The sequence below is a fragment of the Medicago truncatula genome, chromosome 3 (assembly GCF_003473485.1).
Source record: "Medicago truncatula cultivar Jemalong A17 chromosome 3, MtrunA17r5.0-ANR, whole genome shotgun sequence".
Taxonomy (NCBI): Eukaryota; Viridiplantae; Streptophyta; class Magnoliopsida; order Fabales; family Fabaceae; genus Medicago; species Medicago truncatula.
The window spans coordinates 37,151,980-37,175,963 of NC_053044.1; the positions used below are offsets into that span (position 1 = coordinate 37,151,980).

At 33.1% G+C, this 23,984-nt stretch overlaps 3 protein-coding genes across 4 annotated transcripts; 2 read left to right on the plus strand and 1 right to left on the minus strand.

Moving 5' to 3' along the window:
- The first annotated feature begins 527 nt into the window (after positions 1-527).
- Positions 528-7,197, plus strand: LOC25489455 (probable mitochondrial adenine nucleotide transporter BTL3). Its single transcript, XM_013605443.3, has 4 exons — positions 528-1,098; positions 2,120-2,423; positions 3,096-3,563; positions 6,605-7,197. The coding sequence occupies exons 1-4, from the start codon at positions 719-721 to the stop codon at positions 6,671-6,673; spliced, it is 1,221 nt and encodes a 406-aa protein (XP_013460897.1). The 5' UTR covers positions 528-718; the 3' UTR covers positions 6,674-7,197.
- A 1,272-nt stretch (positions 7,198-8,469) lies between these two features.
- LOC25489456 (signal peptidase complex-like protein DTM1) lies at positions 8,470-10,790 on the minus strand. Of its 2 annotated transcripts, none has more exons than XM_024779219.2 (2): positions 10,300-10,790; positions 8,470-8,932 (listed from the first exon to the last, which is right to left on the minus strand). In XM_024779219.2, the coding sequence occupies exons 1-2, from the start codon at positions 10,542-10,544 to the stop codon at positions 8,893-8,895; spliced, it is 285 nt and encodes a 94-aa protein (XP_024634987.1). In that variant the 5' UTR covers positions 10,545-10,790; the 3' UTR covers positions 8,470-8,892. The 2 variants fall into 2 exon arrangements, with proteins under 2 accessions (XP_024634987.1, XP_013460899.1); XM_013605445.3 differs by having other exon boundaries at positions 8,470-8,912; positions 10,300-10,721.
- Positions 10,791-21,992: 11,202 nt separating this feature from the next.
- On the plus strand, positions 21,993-23,730 carry LOC25489458 (transcription factor MYB93). Its single transcript, XM_013605447.3, has 3 exons — positions 21,993-22,165; positions 22,274-22,403; positions 22,759-23,730. Exons 1-3 carry the CDS (start codon positions 22,033-22,035, stop codon positions 23,534-23,536), a joined length of 1,041 nt encoding a protein of 346 aa, XP_013460901.1. The 5' UTR covers positions 21,993-22,032; the 3' UTR covers positions 23,537-23,730.
- Positions 23,731-23,984: the final 254 nt, after the last annotated feature.

A 23,984-nucleotide genomic window follows, 5' to 3' on the forward strand; every position in this document is an offset into this window, starting at 1 on the left:
TGAAGAATATATGGCTTAACTACATTCACATGATGAGCTATATGACTTGCATTATCACATATATAAAGAAGGGAATCATTGTCTTGATAAGCTAGCTAGCTAAGTCAAGGTCCGTTAATAAGTTCACTTGATGGACAATAACTTTTGTAAGTAATTATTAGAGAAAACTTTATCGAGGATTTGATTTGACCCCCTCTATCTTTATAATTCACTTTTTCTTTAATATATTTTAGGTGATATCTTTATCTAAAAATTATACCATATCTCATTTAATTTAGTAATGGAATTTATTAATCTAATAGTAAACATTAATTTTTACAATGGTGTAAGATTTGTTTGACTTGTACATCATAATAAGAAACAAATTTGATTTTATTAATCAAATAATAAAAAAACAAGGAGTAACTTTTATTCATTCAATTTTTCCACAATTTCATACTCATATCATATTTCGTTTATGGTTGACTCGAAATTAAACTTGACCAAATGTCGATAAAAAAAAAGTGACGAGGGAAGAATTTAGAGTGACGCTGATAATAGATAGGGGATAATGCTAATGCTATAAAAAAACTGAGAGAGAAAGTAACAGACAAACAGTCATTAGTGATTCATCATCATCGATGGAGTTTAGCACTTCTGAGTCGACGAGAATTCACAACCAGCTATTCATTTTCCATTTCCGATAAATCATCAAATCAAAGATATTTTCAGTTACACAATGACGACAATGCTAGAAAGCAACATTTGCAACCACCATTCACATTCTCTTCCCATTTTCTTCAACCCCAATTCCAATCCTATATCCGGTGGAATCTTTCTCGAACCCACACTTCCCGATTCTTTTCTTCGTTTCATTTCGTTACCAATTCCTTCAACTGCTTCCTCCGAATCAAATCTTCACCGCCGACAACGGCGAAGGTTTCCACCGCCGGTTGGTTGTTTTTTGTCGGTTAGCTTGCCGAGTAGTAATAATCTTCCCGCCGATTCAAAACCGTTTGTATTGCATAAGGATAAAAAGGTTAGGGCTAGAGAACGCGCTGCTGTTAATAATACTACGAAGCATCTTTGGTCTGGTGCTATATCTGCAATGGTTTCTAGGTATTTTTAATTCGATATTGCAATTCAACTTACTATTGTTACTAAATTGTATTTTTAACTGATAAGTTAGCTTGTAGTAGATAGCTGCTAAGCTAGTTTATAAATATGAATTGCAGATAGTTGATAAGCTAGCTCATTGAATTTGTAGTGTTTGCTAAAATCAGCAGTTGAACTAGCTCATAAATATGAAGTGACGTGAAAATGATATATTTAATTAATAATTTTTTTTTTTCAATTAAGATGGTAGGGGTAAAATTGAGATAAATAATATAAGTTATAAGCTACTTGAATCAGCTTATCGAAAACTGTTATAAGCTCATGAGAAAGTGATAGTTACCATATGAGTTTTTTATAGTCAAATGAGCTTACAAGACATAAGGTATAAGCTCAAAAACATGTCTTATCAAAGAAAACCTTTTTTTTATCAGGTTGCAAAAAGAGCTTATGAAAACAGCTTATAGTTTATATGCAAAAAATTTAACTTTTTTTGTTTGTTATAGAAATAGCTTATAAATAAGCGCTTATGCTATAGGCTGCAAATTAAGCTGTTTATCTAAATAGAGCTATAATCTATATGGGTCAATGCTTGTAAATTGTTTGAAACTCTTACGAGAGATGTTGGTCTTTCTAGGTAGAAGTTTATGGTATTACCTTGTCTTCATGATTGCGATACTAATCCAATGGGTGAGGGTTAGCCAAAAATAAGGAAAATGCATATTGGTACCTCAAAACTCAACTTTTTTTTTTTTCTGCGTTTTTTTTTGTTAAAAAAAAAAAAACATGAGTTAGGTCACTGTCTTAGCCGTAAGGATAGGGAGAACCTTCAACTTCTTGTCGAATGTGGTGACGTTTGTTGTCGTTGAAGCTTTGAGCGAAATCTATGTGTTGGTCCACTGTAGACCACATGAAACATTTCTTCACCCTATTAATCATCGTGATTTAATGCTGAATATTCTTCCACATTTGATTATTTATTTAGAAGTACTATTTGAAATGTTGTTATATGTTTTTTTTTAATCAGAACTTGTGTTGCACCACTTGAAAGACTTAAGCTGGAATATATTGTTCGTGGTGAGAAGAGGAATATCTTTGAGCTTATAAAGTCAATTGCTACAACTCAAGGGTTGAGAGGTTTTTGGAAGGGGAACCTTCTAAATATTCTGCGAACGGCTCCGTTCAAAGCTGTTAATTTTAGTGCTTACGATACGTATAGAAAACAACTACTTAGATTCTCTGGAAACGAGGAAACTACCAATTTTGAGAGGTTTATTGCTGGTGCTGCTGCTGGGGTTACCGCTACTATTATCTGCCTTCCACTTGATACTGTATGTGGTGATTATGATTTATAAGTTTTTTTTAATATCTTTTACTGCCCAATTGAATAAACTTGCATCTCTTAGCATAAATTTGTATGTCAATTGTAATTTGGAAAGCAGTCGAACACTGGCACATGAACATGACAATTGGTCTTGGTTTGAAAGTGTGAACAAATGAAAAATCAACTGAACATTTTAAGTTTTTAACTTTCTTTAGTTAAGGAAAGATTTGGAGTTTGGACTTGAATTCTTGTTGGTAATTTCTGTGTTGTGCTTATCACTGTCCTTCAATAAAGCATGGCATTTCTTTCTTTCTGCCTATCTTGTTGTGCCCCCTTGTATCCATACATGTTTCTTTGTTTTGCATAAAAAGTTAAATAAAAAATAATAGGTATAAGTTGTTTTCATATGGACACAAGTGAGTCCGTGTGATTATGGGACCATGTTAGAAGCTGAATTCAGCAGGTCCAAATATGTTTCATATCCCGTTTGAAGTACTTCCATAATGGTATGTGTTGTAAAGGCTGACTTGTAAGTTGATGTAACATGCATTTATTTGGTTCCTCCAACCAGTGTGAGAACCTGAATCATGTATATAAAAAGTTTGTTTTTGTTGCTAATTAAAACAAGTGCACACATTCAGCATAATCACTTGGAAAATTTACTTTGTGTGTCTTATAGATTCGGACCAAGATAGTGGCACCTGGTGGAGAAACTTTGGGTGGTGTAATTGGTGCTTTCCAATACATGATTCAAACAGAAGGCATCTTTTCTCTATACAAGGGTTTAGTACCATCACTTATAAGCATGGCTCCTTCCAGTGCAGTCTTTTATGGTGTATACGATATGCTAAAATCATCGTATCTGCATTCACCCGAAGGAAAGCAAAGAATCAAGAATATGCATAAACATGGGCAGGAACTGAGTGCCTTTGATCAGCTTGAGTTGGGGCCGGTAAGGACATTGTTGCATGGGGCTATTGCTGGTGCATGTGCTGAAGCTGCTACATACCCATTTGAAGTGGTGAGGAGGCAGCTTCAATTGCAAGTCCAGTCTACTAAATTAAGTTCTTTAGCAACTTTTGTCAAAATTGTGGAACAAGGAGGCATTTCAGCCCTCTATGCAGGACTTATTCCCAGCTTATTACAGGTATTAAATTCTTAACTTCTTGTTGTGCTCTAGTTACTAGTGTTTTTACTGTACTTATATTTATCAATTTTGAATTCCTATTTGCTGAGGAATTATAACTATTATGTAGTAATCACCATTCTGTTCATATTGATTATTCATCACTACATTATAGTAGTAACTACTTAAATTTTAGATGTAGAGAATGTGATTAAGGTTAATATAGGGTATTGTTTCTTTTTTAAATCTGAATTCCATTTTACATTTTACCATGTGGTGATCACAGGCTTGCTCTATATGGTCCTTCTCTAATTTCCTCAACACAAGAATGTCATGTTTATGAGTTTTTTGACTATTGCTATTACGTTAATTTTCCCCGTCAAATTTCATCAATTATATATTCCAAAGCAAAAACCTTTTTATCATGGAAATGTATTTACTAGGGACCATGGTATAAAATCTATGCGGCTTTATGATTGTCTTCCTCTGGTCTAAACTTCGATCTTAAATAGAAGTATGCTTCCATTTAGGCAAAATCGCTCTCACGGTCAAGGTAGTCAGAGCCTTTTTCCTACGTAGGATCAGGGAGGTGTCACAAGATTGCAAATTCCGGAATCGTAACATGGATCTTAAGATCCTACCAATTTCACAAACATATTTTATATATAAACAAATCAAATAAAAAAAAACTTTAAATTTAAATCACACCCAAAATACTATGATATTGAAAGTTAATTAGGATCATAAGATTCATAACATAAAACTATTCAAAATTCATAAATGCCACAAACAAACTAAAGCATGGATATAAAACGTCAAGGAGAGAGAGAATATAAATCAGAGCAGTGCAGAGAACAGAGGGGAAGGGTCACACGTCAAACGGGTTGCTGCCTCGTGTGAGTCTATGCATGTCTGATGCAAAGGGTCGTGCATGCATGATGGGAAGGCAGCACGCAGCAGCAGTGACGGAAGACAAAAGCAGAACTCAAAACAGAGCAATTCAATCATGAGAGGGAGTACGACAAATGGACAGTTTTCAAAAATTAATAGGCTTAGTGATTTAATTTTTTTTGACAAATTAAGCATAGTGACATGAAAACTAGCTGTGGTTTTGACAAATTAAGCATAGTGACATGAAAACTAGCTGTGGCACCCTTTCATGTCTCATGTGCTTAAAACATGATTTTTTAATGCTAATCTTCATTTTAAGGAACCAGGTTGTGGATCCGATCTGTGAATAACTGCTCTGTACAAATGAAAAAATCTCAGCGAGCGTGCATGATTCCACCGGTTCTACGGCTATGCATGACAACCCAGCCGCTCCTACCAATTTACATTTCTTAGCATGCACAATTATTTCACGAACACAGCGAGACCCATCATGATCGCAAAATCGCACCATTCTACACTTTGACTTGTGATTTGACTATGATTGCAGTCCTTTAAGTAATTTAATTGTACTGGATCAGTCTTTTATGTTTTATCCCAACCAGGTTCTTTAACTCTCATAACATGCACGCCGTCAGCGGCGAAGCTAGCCAAAATTTTCCGAGGGGGCCAAATATATAGAAAAAATAAAAAATACTTTGACGAATATTATCTTGACAACTTTCGTTGTTTACAAAGTTCTCTGTGTACTTACTACAAGGATTTAAAGTGCCAAAAGAAGAAAAATAAATGTATCAATCAAGTGATAATGTGTTCTCTATCATATTTCTATTAATAATTTTCACAAATAAATTTATTTGGGGTGACTAAATCTGTATTATGAGAGTAGTTAAACACAAAAACTTATAAAAAAAATTAAACAAATTAAAAAAAAAAAAATGTTAACACTATGCTTCGCCCCTGCACACCGTTGACATTTTGAGTTTCCATCCATCTCCATTAAAGAAAAAAGGTCTGTTTAGTTGTTTGATGTTGATGGTTGATGTAGACACTATGTGCTTATGTGAATGTGACCACTAAAATCTTGACTCGTTATTTTATTTATTTTTTACTAAAATAAAAATGATGCCTGATTATTTCCCTTCAAAGAAGCCCAGTTTTATAATAGAAAAGCCTCCATCATTTTTATCCATTCCCACCCTCACACTCACCTCTAACCTAACCAATCAAAACCATCCACCTTGAAATTGAAACTACTCCATTATCCGCCTGTACTCCATAGTCATTTCAGCCCCAAAAATCGCTGGGAAGATGAATGAAAATGAGTATGATTTTACAAGGATATTCACAGTGGAAGTTGGAGGGGGTTGTCGGTGTTGCTATTCACAAATCGCAGAGACTGGTGGTGAGATGGAATGTTTCACGATGGTGGCAGGGAGTTTGGACCCACGGGACACGGGGCTCCAATGCCGGACACGCACCTCCCTTTTTTCTCCATATTTCTCTGCTTCTTTCTAAAGCTATTGTTGTGGCCTTCACTCACTGTTTTGTACTGATTCTTTCTGTGTAAAGGAGGAGGATAGTTAGTCGTGGAAGTTAATGGTGCATAGATGGTGGGCTATGGGTGAAGATGAAACTCCCTTCTCACACTCTCGTCCATACCTCTCTGTATTTTGAGTTTACTCTCTCTCAAACTCATCTTTCTGTTTCTCAGTTTCTGTTTATGGTAGGAGAATTGTGATGAGGAGTCAGGTCTGTTGTTTGCTTTCATTGAAAAACCCCTCTTTACTTCCCAGCGATGGGAAAAGAAGCAAAACTCTGATTTGGTTTTTATAATAAATGTTTTGGAAATGTTGGACTAGGATATGGTGTAGGAATAAACACGTTGTTAAATTAATAGTCACATCAGCATCGTAACGTCCACATGGACACATTTTTATTGGAGTTGGATGGAAACTAAAAAGGTCAATGGCGTCCATGTATTGAGAGTTAAGGACCTTCTTGCAAAAGAACATAAAAGACTAATTATTTGACACAATTAAATAACTTAAAGGACCGCATGATGAATTTTTCCTTTCATTTATTTATTTATTTTTCTGATTTCATGCTGCTTATGATTGCTTTCTTCTTAACCATAAAATTTTAATAAATTTGTTTTGGTTTCTCTTTCTCAGGTACTTCCTTCAGCATCAATTAGTTACTTTGTGTATGAGTTTATGAAGATTGTTCTCAAAGTAGAGTAGGCACTGAAAAGATGAGATCATCAGTTTTATATGGATAAGAACTAGTAACCTGATTTATAAGTGAGAATCTGATATTGTTGTTGGAATGGTAATTTTCAACTTGCATTGGCTATATTTGATGTTGGCCTTTGAAGTTGAAAACATAATTTTGGTCTACCACTCCATACTTCTGAGAAAGTCATCACGGTACGAGCACACAGACTCTACCAGCAGAAAGTTTTTGGACTGGCTTTACAGTCAATATACCCAGGCACATAAACTTAGTTGCACTCTGCCAGATCCTGATTCTTATGCTTATTCCGTCTTCACATTTTTGTTAACTTCTTTTCCCATTTGCAGTTGGTTTTTATCATTAGCATGGGTCTGTCCAAGCAAGTAAGTCCCTTTGCTTTAGGTTTTAATTCTTAAAGTAGCTTATCGATTGTTCTTGGGCATTTTTTGCACCTAACTGGATACTCTACTTGTGAATGCACATGATTTTGAAGTTTCATGAAGAGAGGTTTAGTAAAATCAGGTAAATTAGAGATCTCGCTATACTATTATGTGCGTGCTATTGAGAAACTTATTCACATGTATGGTTGCCGAATACATGCCACTATGCCAGTACATCACAATAAAGAAAGTTCAAAATGAACAGTTCTGTTTGGGAGATGGAAGTGGTTAGGAGTTAGATACAATTTCATACTTTCTTGATTGTGATCGGTTTGTGTACCCCTCCATTCCATGTGAAACATGAACATTTCAAAAAATGAATGTCAATGATTGAAATGCAAAAAGAAAAAAATTAAATAATGGAGTTGTTTTTATTGGAAAATGGGGACACTTAAAAAATGAATGTTGATATTGAAATAAGAAAACATTTTATGCAGTTATTTTTGGAACAGTGATGTATGATGTAAGATCATGGTTGATACTTGATAGACTCCGGTGTAATCACTCATGTGTGAGGAATCTAACTAAATGGTGATTTTAGGTTTGTATCCTTTTGAGTCTTGGATGTTATCAACATCGTCAGATAGTTTGACCAACAAGTTGTAATTTGTATTGTTCTCACATTTCATAAGGAGAGATAACAATTTCTCATAGCTAAATTTTATCGATACACACTATTCCACACTCCAACAAGTGTGCAGAACTACTCTTCCTATATGCCATTCGAAAGACAATTGAGCTTGTGATCTTCAAGATGGATTCAAGAATGAAATGGATAGTGTAGAAAACATTTAGGAGGACCAAATCGAATCTAAAGTTTTTATTTCAGTTTGTAGGAGTTTAATATTTTCCTTTTTCTCCAACTCTTGTAATTTGTCATACCTTAGTGGGGGGGGGGGGGGGGGGTGTTCTATATTTTGTTACCCTTCACAATTATGATGATTTTAGTACTTGTATTACTGTTCCAATCATTAATGATATGTTGCAGCTCTTCTTTTGTAAAAAAAACAAAAAAAGGGTTTGTATTCTAAAACAACAGTGTTGTATGCATGTACGGCATATATGCCATCTACAGCTCCTTGTATATAATAGTTAAAAAGAAGTTATATGGTGCTAGATTGCAATGAATATTTCCTTCATAAATATATGAATCAATTCTCACATAACATTCATGATATATTTCATCTTTTATTTAAAACTTTTGAAGGGTTGTTTATGCACCAAAAAACATGAATGAGTCTATAAAAGGAATCACTCTACAAGCAAATTTGAATATGACATTTCTCTAGTTTATGCACTTGAATTCACTATAATGATAAAAATTTGGATAGGGAAAACATATGATATGAGTGTGTAAATCAAAGTTAAGAGCTAGAATTGGAGTTCAAAACTATATTCATCAATCATTAGTAGCCTGTTACATATGTGAAAATGAGGATTTTTCTATCAGCATGAATCAAATTGATTCCAGAGTTTACAACACTGACTCATCTTACGAATAAACAACTTGTGCTAGACTTTGATGACATATGAAAATGGGGATAATCTCATAATCATTATCCATTTTCTACTAAAAAGTCAAGCACCTTGTCGATAATCACTGTTGTGGTTTTTGGATTACTCCAAATCAAACAAATTGAATCAACAATATTATAAAGAAAGAACTAAAATTGGGATTCAAAAGAATATGGCATTGCCACCACAAAACATGTTCAACAATTAGCCAGATACATACTTCCACCATTTGTAAATAGAATATCCATATACCACGCTATAAACAATCACCCTCAGAGGAGAACATGTAAACCTGTATCATAGAAGAAAATTCTACAGCAAATTATTCAATCAATTTTATTTTATAATATTATAAAATACAATTTTAATTAAGGGAGATATACTCTATGTAAAGAGAACCCTAAATCTTATCGAAGATTTACCTAGAAACACTCTATGCTCTTTTAGAATATCATCAAGGCCAGAAAATTTAAGTATAACCTAACAGCCGAGTCTATGCTCTTTCATGGCCATAAACATAAATAAGTATAAGTATGTAACAAGAATTAAGCAGTTAATTATTTGTTTATTTTTGGACCGGGAAAACACGGGTAAAGGACACAACGCCCTTCATAAGGGCCGAGATAGCCTTGAAGCGGCCACTATGAAGGCACCACCTTCAAAACCTTCTAGAAACATCTAGAAGCCTCAGTATCTCATTCCAAGTAACTTAACGTTTAAGTTAGCGGGCTAAACATGCCCAAACTACGGCTATAAATACTAATCTTGAGAGCATTCTCAAGGCATATGAAAAACAACCAAACCCTGAATACGATTGTTGTACTCCTGCAAGTACAATTTTAAATGCTAGTGTTACCTTCTCAGGGTCAATCTTAAGATTTTGGGTGTGTTGGACGAATCAATAAAGTTGTGCCCTTTTAATTTTTCGAATGTCTTTCTTCTAGCATTTGTTGTTACAAAAGATTCCTTTATAGTCAAGGTTCTTTAAAAAAATATTTTTAATAGAATTAATCAAAGTGAATTAAAAAGAAATATATCTATCTAGTACTAACTATTAAGTAAAAAAAAAAAATATTAGTACTCCTAAAAAATGATGCCTTAGGTTGTCTCCCCTTCCGCTCACTCCTAGGGCCACACCTGTACCTTATGTCACTTCACCTCCTTAGCTCTAATGGATGTTTGTATTTAACCATGGCCTTGTGCCTCATTTGTAATCAACCAACATTTTAACAAATTATTTTCTTCTCTCTAAAACTCTTACCCTATAATATTAATCCCATAATTTCTCCTTTATATTATGCTCTATTCTAAATCATTAGAATACTAGTGAAAACTTGAACTTTATCGGTTCATCACTAGAATCCATTTTTCTTTTGTCAAAGTATAATAAGTGTACTAATTTTGAACTCATTTAAAAAACACTAATTTTATCCAGAGTCGGTATTTTCAAAAGGAATACAAATAAAATAAATTTAATTTCCTTCCATCTAGAGTTCTTTTTTTTAAAGGACCTTTAACCTGGAGTTATTTTGGTGGCACCATGATTTCAAGACGTAACTTTATTCAAATCACAATTATTCATTGTGATTCTAGCAATCTTACCTTCGATTTAAATTGATTCATCAAAATCTAGTCTACAAGAGTATATATAAAGAATATAAATGAATTAAGGGACTCACTTTAGAAATACAGATCCATGAGAAAGAGAAGCTGCTGATCTTTCCTCAACAGTAACAGGATAAGGCCAACGAGAAACATCACGGTTGAAATAATCCCAATCAGGTAAAAGAACACCAGAAATTCCAACAAGACCCAACACATAGGTAACAAACATCTTCTTGAAAGAGTATGTGCATATACCAACTACCAATATAACTGCTGCTAGCCATAGTATAGAGGTTCTTAGAGCTGCATCATTTGCCATGGTTGTGATTAGATTGATATGTCACCAACCAATATTATAGACTTTAGGAAATAGATTCAATTTAACTTAATTGTTGATTTTGGTTACTTGTTATGAGTGGCCATGCTTTACAATTACGGCAGTGGTAAGGCCTAGTTAAGACGTATGTATGAGCTTTAAATGCAAACTCAACGGTCCCTTCTATAAACTCTTTAATTAATTTAATGTGCTACATCATAGTTGCCGACTTTGCATTTGATTTGCCAAGTGTTATTTCCTTCCTTCTTTGCTCTCACCTCCTTCTCATACAGCGTTAATGCGTGCACTAGGAAAAATTTATTGATAGAAATGTTCAAGGATAGTCAAATTGTTCAAAACCTATTGCTAACATGCACAATTAAAGACGTGGTGCATGGTTCACAACAAGTAATAATTTTAGAAAAATATTTGATGGACACTCAAAACCAAATCGACGCTTTGAGAGAGAGAAATATATATATAGATAGAATGATGTGATAAATGTTAATGATGTGATAAAAGAGAAGGATAGAGAAAAAAATAAAATGTTTAATATGTGTATGATAATTAGAGGTATTCAAATATCGCTTACTCATAATTTTAACATTTAGGTTTGTTTATCCACACACTTTTATGGTAAATCAATCCTTAACAAATTATCTTTTTCTCTCTTCAACACTGTTGTACCCTGATTTTGGACCTAAAAATACTCGTTCAAATTTCTTTTCTAACACTGATACTTGTCAATTCGCTGTTGTTTTACTCTGAATCTTTGCTCTCTTTTCATCTGCATATTTTACTATCTCTGTCTCAAAGTACGTTCAAGCTCGATTTTCTTGCATAAAATTATTCAAAGTGTCTTTTCTTGCATTACAAGTCATTTAAGAACTCTCAGAAACATCGCATTACTTTTCTTGCGCTTTATTTCAAAAAAAATCATGCAAAAGGGTATTTTGGTCATTTCCTGCAGTGGAACCCATTTTAGTCCCTGTGTCTGTCTCTGAGTCTTTTCAACCTGTCTGTGCGAATTATTGTTGAGTCTTTGTTTAAAAATCATTTCAAAAATTGCATCTGAGTCAGTTTGAGTCAGTTTAGTCCCTAGGGGCATTTTGGTCTTTTCCTGTCAAAATTTTGACAGGGAGGTATTTTAAAAATACCTCATGTCAGTAATTGGTTCGTTTTAGTCCTTTTGTTGATTTTATTTTTGGTTTCACTTTACGTTTTGTCCAATTTACCAATTTTAGTCCAATTTTATTTTTTATTGCATTTTAGTCCCTGAAACAGTTTCTAAAATTGCATTTTAGTCCAATACTTTTTAAAATTGCATTTTTAGGTCCTTTTTTGTAAATTGCAGTCCAGTCCTTCAATTTTCTTATTTTTGCAGAAAAGTCCCTAAGTCCAAAACAGGTGTCCTTCTCTCATTGGTCCAGAAACACACATGGCAGCCTATAAAAGGTGCACAGTGCCACACAGATCCACACATCACACGCCACCTCAACAAACAGAATAACCATTCTCTCTCTCTCTATTCAGTTAGATCAAAAACTCAGAAAATCACCAAGAACAATCTCAGAATCCCTAACTTTCCAGAATTGAAAATCAACACCAAATTCAACGAATTCTTCACAATTCTCAGTGATTCATTGCTGAATCTTCATCATAGAATCGGTTTCCTTCGCAATTCAAGGTGCGAATTCGCCATTGGCAAACTCAAGCACCGATCACGAAGGAATCAGTGAGAAGAAGAAGAAGAGAAAGAAGACGAAGAAGATTGAACCACTAAAGAAGAAGAACCGATTTATTTTCGGATTCAAATCCAAAAATCAACAAACAGAATCAAGTTCAAGTGTTTCCGAAGATCTTCGCTCAAAATCTCCAATTGAAACCACAGGTAAACACGCAAATTTCCTCTTTCTCGCTTAAAGAACCATAACAAGAACGAATCAATGTAGATCTTTAAAGTTCCAAAGAGTTTCAGTCAAGAAAACTGAAAACCTAAAAAAAAATAACACTTTCAAAACCGTAAGAGAATCTTTAGATCTACGTTGATTCAAGCCTTGCATGCAAAAGGTAAGTTCAGATTCGTGTTCAGAACAAAAAGGATTTCCAAATATGTAAAAAAATTTGAAATCGGAGAAGCTTGCTCAACTCCGGCGGCGGCGCCGCCACCCTTGGGCGGCCGGCCACCACGCCGGAGAAGCAAGGTTCACCGGAGAAGATGAAGTTCATCTTCATTTTCCAGGAACCGGCGAGGGAGGAGAAGAGAGAAGTGAGAGCTTCTCTCACTAGGATGAGAGAAGAGAGAGAAAGAACATAGAAGAATGAAATAAAACCGGCGCGCCTCCTTTTATAGGCCAGTGAACCGGACCGGTCCAGGACCGGCCCAATTCCCTTCATTCCTGGCCGTTGGATCTAGGGTTTGATCTCCTGGATCAATCCTGTGGTTCCTGTGCATCCGGATCTTTTAGGTTTTGGGCTTGGGCCTCCTTCTGCGCAGATCCTTTGTTTCTTGTCAATCTCTTGCTATTTGTACTTTGCTGTCTTGCTATCTGAACCCCCTGCTTGTCCAATTTTCTTGCAAAAAATTCCTAAAAATTCCTATATGTTTCTTGATGTATTCTCAATACTTTTGTGATGTTTTTACATGTCAAAAATTGATAAAAATATATGTGCTTTTTTGTGCCAAGAAATAAAGTGCGAAATATTCCTATAATTATGATATAATGCTTGGCTTGTATATGTCCTTATCATCATCACATCATAGCTCAAAATCAAACCTCTTTTAAAATGGCTATGATGAGGGAATTATAAGCCATATGCATGTCTAAGTGTTATAACCAATTTTAGGTATATTTTGCCATTTTATTTCATTTCATTACTCTTTTTTCTCTTGCTATTCTATTCAATTTTGTTTACCTTTTTACCATTTTTATGCCTTATGATACTAACCATTTCATTTCATATTTTATCCATCTCATAGTTTAGGCATTATTTTTCCTATTCATTTCTATATCAAATGGGTTTGTAATAATTTTAGGTAGATTAGTCTCCTTTTAATTCCTTGCAAGACCATAGCATGTATTTAGGACTCAATGTAAAGGACTATGGACATTATAAGTGATGTACACCGACACGAGCACCGACACATGCACACACCCCACATGGATGTTCTAGATGCATGATTAGGGAATGTATGTTTAGATGTATGCTTAGGTTTTACAACGCTTAGACAAAAAAATCATTTTCCAAAAAATGTGAATAACCTCACTTGAAAACCTTTTTTCTAAAATAGGAGTCAAAACTCCTCATTTTCCTTTTGTTTTCTTAAGAAAAATCCCAATAAATTTTAATCATACTTAGACTTTATTTTGCAAAATAACTACTTCCACCTCACATTTTCTAAATCTCATGCCCTTGAGGCCTCTCATCTCCATTCTTCAAAATTCCTTTTTCAAACTTAAAATCAACCAACAAAAACAAAAAAAGCAATTTTCGAGAATGAACTACATTTGGTTTTGATCCCTTAAAAGGGTACGTAGGCAATGAGTTAAAACTCCTCCAAGCCAAGTAAAATAAAATCTCAATCATCTTCTCCCCCCATTCTTCACTCAAATAAAACTTCTTTTTTAATAAGTAGGCAATAAAAATAAAGCGTAGAAATAAACTTAGGAGAACGGTTCTTATGGAATACCATAATCGTTCCGGGTGCCTAACACCTTCCCGTAGCGAAAACGACCCCCGAACTTAGAATCTAAGGGTTTTTTCTCAATTTTGCCCTTCCCAAGAAAAAATAGAGAATATCAGAGATTGAAAGGTTCAAGCCTAATTAATGACTTGACACCCGAAAATCGCGATAACAAACACTCAACATATTTTAGGATCTTAAAGAGTGCCCCAGGATCACTCGTTAACAAGACCTTTTTTTTTCATCACTACATTATGTCGTGTATTATTTTCTTAGGGGTATGTCGTGTATTATAAACAATAGTCATATTAGCATTGGCTAGCATTTTTGGCCCCCTAAGTATCAGAAAGTTGCGATTTTAGCCCCCTAACAAAATAAAATACAATCCAGCCCCCTAAGTACCGCCCCTATTGCAGTTTTGGTCCCCCAGATCAATTTTGACCAAGTCAATGTTGACGTGAACGCCACATGTGTAATTTTTTATTTTTTATAAATATATTTTTATATTTTTAATTAAAAAAATAAAAAAATAGTTATTTTAATTTTTTATTATATTTTAATAATTAAAAAAAATTACACATGTGGCGTCCACGTCAGCATTGATTTGGTCAAAATTGGTCTGGGGGACCAAAACTGCAAAAGAGGCAGTACTTAGGGGGCTGAATTGTATTTTATTTTGTTAGGGGGTCAGAATCGCAACTTTCTGATACTTAGAGAGCCAAAACTGCTATTAAGCCATTAACATTTAACAACATAGGTTAAATAGTTTAACTTGTTTAAACTAAAGAATAAGTTGTAACAAAAAATAACTAAATAATGAGTTAGAGGTCCTAGATTCAATTCTGATAAAAAAAAAACTAATCTGTAATCCGTAGTAAGAATAAGGGGCATAAATCATTATCCATCCATCCATATAAATATATTATCCATCCATTAGGTTTTGTGTATAGTATAAATTATTATTTTTATTCTTTAATAAAAGAAAAAATTAGATTAGGGGAGACACACATCATACATGTAATTGAAGTGCATATTTTAGGTTACAATGGATTTGTCAAAATTACGATGAGTCATCACGATTTTGCAAAAACTACAAAATAAAACTTTTAAAAATCGCGATGACTTATTTTTTTTTTTCTTCACCGTGGAGTCTCATTGTGATTCTTAACACAAACTCACCATGATATATAAATCATTAATCGTGAAATTTCAAACTAGAAGGCAAATCACACATAATGTGAGCAAAAAGTGTAATCATATGTGTCAATCGCAATTAGTTGTGAATATGATTTTCTCGAAAATGGTTTGCAACCAATTAGAAGAAAAAAAAAGTAGTTAGCTTGCTTGAATTTGGTAAGACCGGGTGAAGTGGAGTTTCCTCTTGGGGCAAAGGAAGGTCAGAGAAGTTTTCTCTTGGTGATTGTAAGTAGGTTATCTTATGAAGCATCAAACAAGTTATTAATAGATCCCTATTTGTCAAGGTCCACACCTGTTTAATATCTTCATTACTTTTCCTAACTTAATTAACTATACAATAATTACTCATCAAATATGTCGATGAACAGGTAGTTTTCAATTATGGAATGCATTATCTATTTTCCTTGTCATCGAGTGCTTTTTTCCTCCTTAAATCTTGTTTGCCAAGGACGTATCGGGGGAATATCGGGTTCAATTCCTAAGGGGAATAACACTTGGCCAGTGCGCATGCCTCTACGCATGAGCCAGTTTAGTCATCCACCATTGGTGGGTTGGAAACCGGTGCAAAAACAAAAAAAAAAAATTTGTTTGCAGACGTATATTTTTCTTGTACATTTATGTATATAATGTATTTTTGTAAGAATGACCTCACAGTTGAAAGTTAGCGATAAAATTAGGGATAACACTTGTGTGACATAGAGTTGGGTGACATTGATGATATTGGTCAATCACAATGTCACAATGCTTGTGTTTCTCTCTCTTTCACAAGCATTGTGACATTGTGATTGGCCAATGTCACCCAACTCAATGTCACCCAAGTGCTACCCTAAAATTAGAGATAAAATCAAATCAAATAAAATTAGTCTTTAATACAATAGTATATATAAATTTAAGGCTTAAATATGTATTTCATCCTTGCAATTAGGGGTCGTTTAAAAATTGGTCATGTATTCGCTAATTCTTGCAAACTAGCCTTGCAATCATTAATCATTTAAAATTTTGTCCTTTGACCAACTTAATCACTGCCACGTCACTAATTCGATGACGTGACAATCACTATCACACATGAAATTCCAATTTTGCCTTAAGAAGAGGACAAAATATTGAAAAAGAATTGGAAACTCAGGGGTAAAATTGGAATTTCATGTATGACAGTGATTGCCACGTCATCGAATTAGTGACGTGGCAGTGATTAAGTGGGGAGAGGGACGAAATTTTAAATGATTAAATAATGCAAGGGTAAATTGCCAGGATTAGCGATTACATGAACCAATTTTTAAACGACCCCTAATTGCAAAGATGAAATACATATTTAAGCCTAAATTGAATATCCATATAAAGAGAAATTCACACTTAAACATCATTGGTACAATCTTATATGCTATTTAGGTTTAAGTTTGACCAAATGAGCCAACCCATATGTAGGCTTTGTAAGGTATTAGAAGGAAATAGATACGAATCCATATATTAAGTTGGAAGTGTGTCCTTAAAGCTTGGTTCGAATACCCTTTATAGGAGACAAACAAAGAAGCATATTCCTAGAAATTATGGTAAAAAAATAACAAGCCAATTAAGTAGGTAACCTCGAAGTCCGTTTTTAACTTTTTATGGATGTATTGGTTGGAAACCCATTTTAGCAAGCAAATCAGTTGTTTAGCTGACACTGAAATCAAACATGGATATTATATATTGAAACTATAAAGTTAATAATCTAACGTCACTGGTCCCTTCTATTCTCTCATTTGAACACACAATCTTAGTCCCCGACAAGATCCTTTCTCTTCAAAGATCAAAGCCAAATGTGTGTTGTGTGTATCAATCGTTTACTAACAAATACAATTACGACATGGTAAATAAAAGACAATTTATACATGAACAAGAAATTGGAAAGGAATAATACGTGTTAAAGAAGAAATTAAAATTAAATGGTCTCTCTCATAAACACCTTTGTTGTTCAACATAGATGCAGACACTTGATAATTAAATTCAATAAACTTAGGTTTGACAATGTGTAGCTTATGTTTGAAGCAACATGAGTAAACCATTTGTGTATTGTATAGACTAGTAGACATATTTAAACATGAATGTATAAATATTTTCAGGTTTTTGAAAATACCGGTTGGTCTCTTAATTTACATCATACTATGATTAAATTTATATAATCAATTAGTATATTTAAAGTTTGATCCTAGTCAACATAATTTTCCTACAAATTCAAATATTTTAATAAGGGGCCAATACAATTAAGCCAACTTCATAACTAAATATCTATACATTTAACCAAGTGATATAAGTTCTATTAAATGATAAATTTCAAGAAAATCTAATTTTGATTTTAGGGTGGAATAATTTTTAATCGAGTAATGCTATATATAGAGACATATGTTATCATCAAACGCTCGCGAGCAAATAATTAACCAATAGCAAAGCATAGCATTGCGGAATTCATGGAGGTTGGTGGGAAAAAATGACGGTCAATGATAAATATACACGTCGGTATTTAATCGTGAAACCATGTCATAAATATCATTTTCCTTTTTAATCAAGTCATACTTACCTCATGATTAAATTCAGGATTATCAGAACATCTTTTTTGAGAATCAGAGAGTTTACACCGAAAAAGAAATGGACGTCATTTTAGAAACATCTTGAGATTTGGATGATATACAATTACGGTTGATTGCACATTTTGGCCAAGTTCAAAAACATTTACTTAATTTGTTGTACTACGCGTTAACCTTTTACTTCAATCTGTATCGAGTACATATAAAATGTAGGAGTATACTATGACTAAGAAAATATGCTACAGAACAAAATGCACAAAGACAAATGTTCAACAAACGCCATTGAAGGTTTCTCAACCGTGCAAAGAATTAATGTCTTAAGGCTTAAAAATAATTTGATGAAAATTTGGGAGTTATAATTTGATGCACCAAATTCTCCTTCACGCCTCCAACTGCACCACCCTCCTAGTCAAATACGTCACATCATGATTAATGTCATTTTCAAGACAATTAACTATCTCGACTGCTACCTTGGGTTTGTCCTGACTTTTTAATCTCTGAGGCTTTCTTTCACTCACCAATATAGTTTACTATATCTAGCTATTTTCAACCAACCAATTACTTAGATTTTTTCGTTTACCTGTTTTGATATTCAGATAAAGTAATGTAGCATGTGCCTATAGTTTATTTACGTGCCAACTTGACCTGCACATATATACATACATGTCACTTGGTAATTGGTGTATGTTTGATTGTACCTCCGTAGGGTTTGTAAGAATATAATTCTCTCTTTTCATGGATATCAATTGTGAATAATATACAACTATTGTTGATTCTATTCTAAAAACTAATTGATTGCTAATCAATATAATTCATGACTAATCAATTGCTAATGAATATTTACAAGTCAAACATACAATGAATATAGACATATTCTAATAGGGTTGACAATGACCAAGCTCGAGACTCGATTCGACAATTGATTTGTTGAATTTGGTTCATAAACTAAATGAAATGAACTTGAGCTTAAGAGTAAGTTCGTTAAACGACCTGAACTTAAACTATATATAATTCGACTCGTTTGAGTTATGAGCCGACTCGATTATATATATTTTTATGTTTAACATTCTTGTTAAAAAAATTAAGTTATTTAACTAGGATGAAACTACGGTAGAAAGCAACAAAACTCGTGTTACATAGACATTTCTGAGGAGTGACATGTCTAGTAAATCATATCATCGCAAATAAATTGTGAGGGTTAAAACCTTTGTCAAATTGACTGCCATAATTTCTGCTAATTTATTCAGTTGACTGACACGATTTTTGCTAATTTGACAAATCATGTCAAGTTTGACCGATACAGTTTTGCAAGGGGCTTTTACTCTTGTTAAACAACATCCAATTTTTATTAAAAAAAAAATAGAATTAGTCTTTTAAATTATTTTAAAGCTATAACTTTATTCAAAATATGCAATAAAATTTATATTTTTAAGTGAAAATTATTTTAATAATTTAAAAAAAAAGTTAAACACTAGAGTTTTTTTTTTTTTTTTTTATACTATTAAAATAAGTATACAAGCTATAATAAAAAATAATAGATAATAATTAAAACAAAACATGGATACAACATATATCTTTTAAGATAAATCTATTAATATAGTTGAAATAAAAGAAATAATAATGAAATATAATGGTTATTATTCAAGTCTCGGATGATCAATTTTAAATGACAAGAATTTTTATATTTTTTGAAGAAGTTAAAATGGAATATATTACGAAATCAATGAGTCCTTCCTAGCATAAGGTGTACTAAGAAAGAACCCAGCAAAGTCCAAACAATATTTACAATAGAAACAGAGCAAAAACTAAAATAGGCAGAAAAAACTATTAACCTATGCCCAGCATGGTGAACGGGCTAAGCCACCAACCATGAAAGTTGAAGGGAAGCGTGTTAAATTTCACCTTCAACCACATAAAAGAGATGGACTTAATCTTATCAACCACCTATAATACCGAGCAAGTTTTATCCGTAAATTGTCTGTTGTTTCTTTCTTTCCAGATCTCCCAGACTTTAGCAAACCAGATGACCTGTGAAATTGATTGACGGACCCTTGCTGAACCACCATGGTAGCTGAATTAAATGACGAGAAATTGATATTATAACCAATAGAAATTTGATTTGTTTAATTAATTTGGATTCATTGAATCATTTAGTTTGATTCTTATGCCACTGCAAATCGAATGTTAACTCTCCGAGTTTACCGAGTTTATGATTTTACATACCAAAATCGTGTTAACTTGGAGGTAAACTCGATTTCTGGTAAAATCAGAAGGTTTGACGAGTTTGACCGAGTTAACACTCGGTAAACTCGTGTAAACTCGACCGAGTTTTACGTGTTTACATCTAAAAAGATAAAAAAAAGACCCTTTTTTTGGACCCATTTTTTTAAAAACCCAATTCCTTTTCTACAATCCTAAAGACTAAAACATGTACTGAATAGTTACCTTTACAATAACACGTTCCTGAAATGAGACGTTTCTTTTTCTTTCTTCTCTGAATTCTCAAACCATGAACAGGGAAGCACATACCAGTTATGGTTGTAATTTCGACGGGGAAAATTCAGATTTCAATGCCTGTGATTGCGACGCCGACTACGGTTGCAGTGGTGGTGTTTGTTGACCTTTTGAAGAAATTAAGTAGTTTATTTTTTAGATAGTTTTATTAACAACTTTAGGAACTTGTGAAACTTGCTTTTTTGGATGGTTTTATGGATGGCTTAAACTTAGAGACTTATGAAACTTATGATTTTGTGCGTTAATTTTTGTATTTTGATGTTAAGTTGAGTATAACGACGTTTTATTATGATAGTTTGGTATAATTTGCCTTTGTAATTAAGTCATATTTTGCACTATTGCCCTATTTACAATATTATATTAGCTTATATATGTCATGCATATAATAAATTTTATATAATTTTAATTTTTGGTAAACTCGTACGAGTTCTCGAGTTGAGTTTACGAGTCGAGTTTACATTAGCAAAACGAGTTAAGGTAAACTCTCGAGTTGCAAAACCTTGCCACGAACTATTTTTACCTTTAACTCTACTCAAATATATACGCAATATATATACTATTTGTCGTAGCGTAGGTGTATAAATATACGTATAGCATGCATTGTATGAATTACAATAAAGAATGATGAAAATTAAAGATTTTTTGTTTTTTAAGGATGAAAATTAAAGAATATTAATTGTTTAGATGAAATGATTCTTTTGTTTACGAGGAGATGAAATCCAAGAAGACAGGACGTGAGTGTTTAGATGCCATGCAAACAATGACGAAATTAAAAAGGAAACAGCCTCCTCGTTGCGTGCATGGGAGGGATACCTTTCCATAATCAATCAACCATTCAGTCGCCACGTGTTACGTAATCTATTTTGTTATTTTCGACCCTTTATCATTATTACTTTAATGCCATCCTAATTCAAACTAAAATATAGTACATGTACATTATTACCGAATTCTTCTCTTTTGTTTTTTTCATCAAACATTATAAGACGTAGATTTTTCAAATGTTACAGAGAGGGAAACATGGGAGAGAAAATACTTTTTTACTCTAAAGAGTGATATGCAAATAATACATTTTTATTGATAAATGAGATCATGATTAAAATAAAATAATTATAATAATGATAATTCTCACAAAATAATTATAAAAGAGATCAATATTATGATTATTATTTATAAAGGTTATTAAATAATTAAAATTATAGGGTACTTCGCCTAAAAAATAAAAATTATAGGGTACTGTTATGCATTAATTCAAAAATATAAAGTGTGAATTGTGAGAGGGTATAGTTGTCAAGGCATAAGACTTTTTTTTTTTTTTTTTGGTTACAAGGCATAAGACATTTAGGTTTAAAAAGATAAAAAAATTTCAAAATCTTTTACAAACCTAATAAGGATTGCGAACTGTAATTATTTAATCAAGATAAATTAATGACAAGAAGCAACCAAAAAGGAATGGATATATAAATAGGATACACCAGCCCTCATTTTAATTAGGAATAGGAGGTAACAAAGGAAAGAATAATAGTAACACACAATGGGAAGGTCCCCATGTTGTGATGAGAGTGGCCTAAAGAAAGGACCTTGGACTCCTGAAGAAGATCAAAAGCTAGTTGAACACATTCAGCAACATGGCCATGGAAGTTGGAGAGCACTCCCTAAGCTAGCTGGTTTGTATATTTATTATATCTCTATATGTTGCAATAACTATTAATATATAGTTTCTATTTTCACTGGATAACTCCTCATTATTTTTATTTTTTCTTGCAATTTTGCAGGTCTTAATAGATGTGGAAAGAGTTGTAGGCTAAGGTGGACCAATTATTTAAGGCCTGATATTAAGAGAGGAAAATTTTCTCAAGAAGAGGAGCAAACAATTCTTCATCTTCATTCAATCCTTGGAAACAAGTACTTTTCATGCCATAACTTTAGTTTTTTTCTATAATTTTTCCTGGCAAATATAACCAAAGATATCAAATCTTAAAATTATCTCCAATACTATCATTTGAATTATGTTATCACTTCATTTTTTTTTTTACGTCTTTAACACTTACAAATGAAATTATAAACCAGAGACGAATTTCATTATGCTATCTCTAATTTCCGTTGAAAATTCAACTTGTTTAACGCCGTAAATTTTTAAAACAAGATGAATTATCAGCATAAATTAAAGATAGTAGAATGAAATTCTCTTAGCATTTTTTTTTTTAATATTCTACTAGGAATTATCATTATTACTTACTTCTATATGCACCTTTAACAGATGGTCAGCAATTGCTACACATCTACCTGGAAGAACAGATAATGAGATAAAGAATTTCTGGAACACTCATCTGAAGAAAAAGTTGATTCAAATGGGTTTTGATCCAATGACTCACCAACCAAGAACTGATCTTGTTTCCACCATACCATATCTACTAGCTTTAGCAAACATGACAGAAATTATTGATCATCAGAATCAGTCATCATGGGATGATCAACAACATGCTGCAATGAGTAGTTTACAAGCAGAAGCAGTTCATCTTGCAAAGCTTCAATGCCTTCAATATTTACTCCAATCTTCAAATTCTTCTATAAACATTAATAATAATTCCTATGACCAAAATGCCATGATCACAAACATGGAACAAGAACAACCTTTAAGTTTATTAAACACAATCTCTAATGTGAAAGAGAACACCATAATGGACTGTTCACAACTGGATAGTACTCATGCAGCCTCATTTTCTCAACCACTCCACCACCAAAGTGTGCTACCCCACTTTTTAGACCCACAACAAGTCTCTTTCAGTTCACAATCATGTTTGAATAATGAACAAAGTCAAGGTGGTACTATTACCAACTTTGCAACAGTTGATGAAACATCATGGATTAATGTTCCATCTTCTGCTCCAATATCTGTTCCTCCAAATGCTATAGGGATTTCAGCAGGAGATGCAAGCAGCTGCACTTCTAGCTATGGAGGAGGAGGAGGACCCTCTCCAGTATCTTATTGGTCTGAATTTTTTTTTGAGGACCCCATTATGCATGATTTATCTTAATATTAAATTTCTTTGAAGTTGAATTATTGTGTGTGACTGTGTGTTATGCCTCTGTCAGCTTATTGTTTTTTTCTTCCCATTTGATTAAAGCACATAGGTCTCTTATTATAGAGTTATATATATATAATATATAGATGTGAATGTCCATTTTAATATATTTAAGTAATACATGTTTTGTACATAACTTTCGGACAGTCTCCTAGTATCACTTTCTCAACAGTTATTATATATGAATTGCCTTTGCTTAAACTTTTTTTTTTTTAGTTATGTTAGCAATGCCAATATTAGTAGTTATGTTAGTTTATCAGGATCGAACTCGCTACCTCCTCCTTCAAACTCCTTCAACGTCACTTTGCTCAAACAAGTTTGACATTGATTGTTTTTACTTTAATTTTCTATTTGCATTTAATTTTTGCTTCTAATAGACTACATAAGGAAAAAAAGGAGG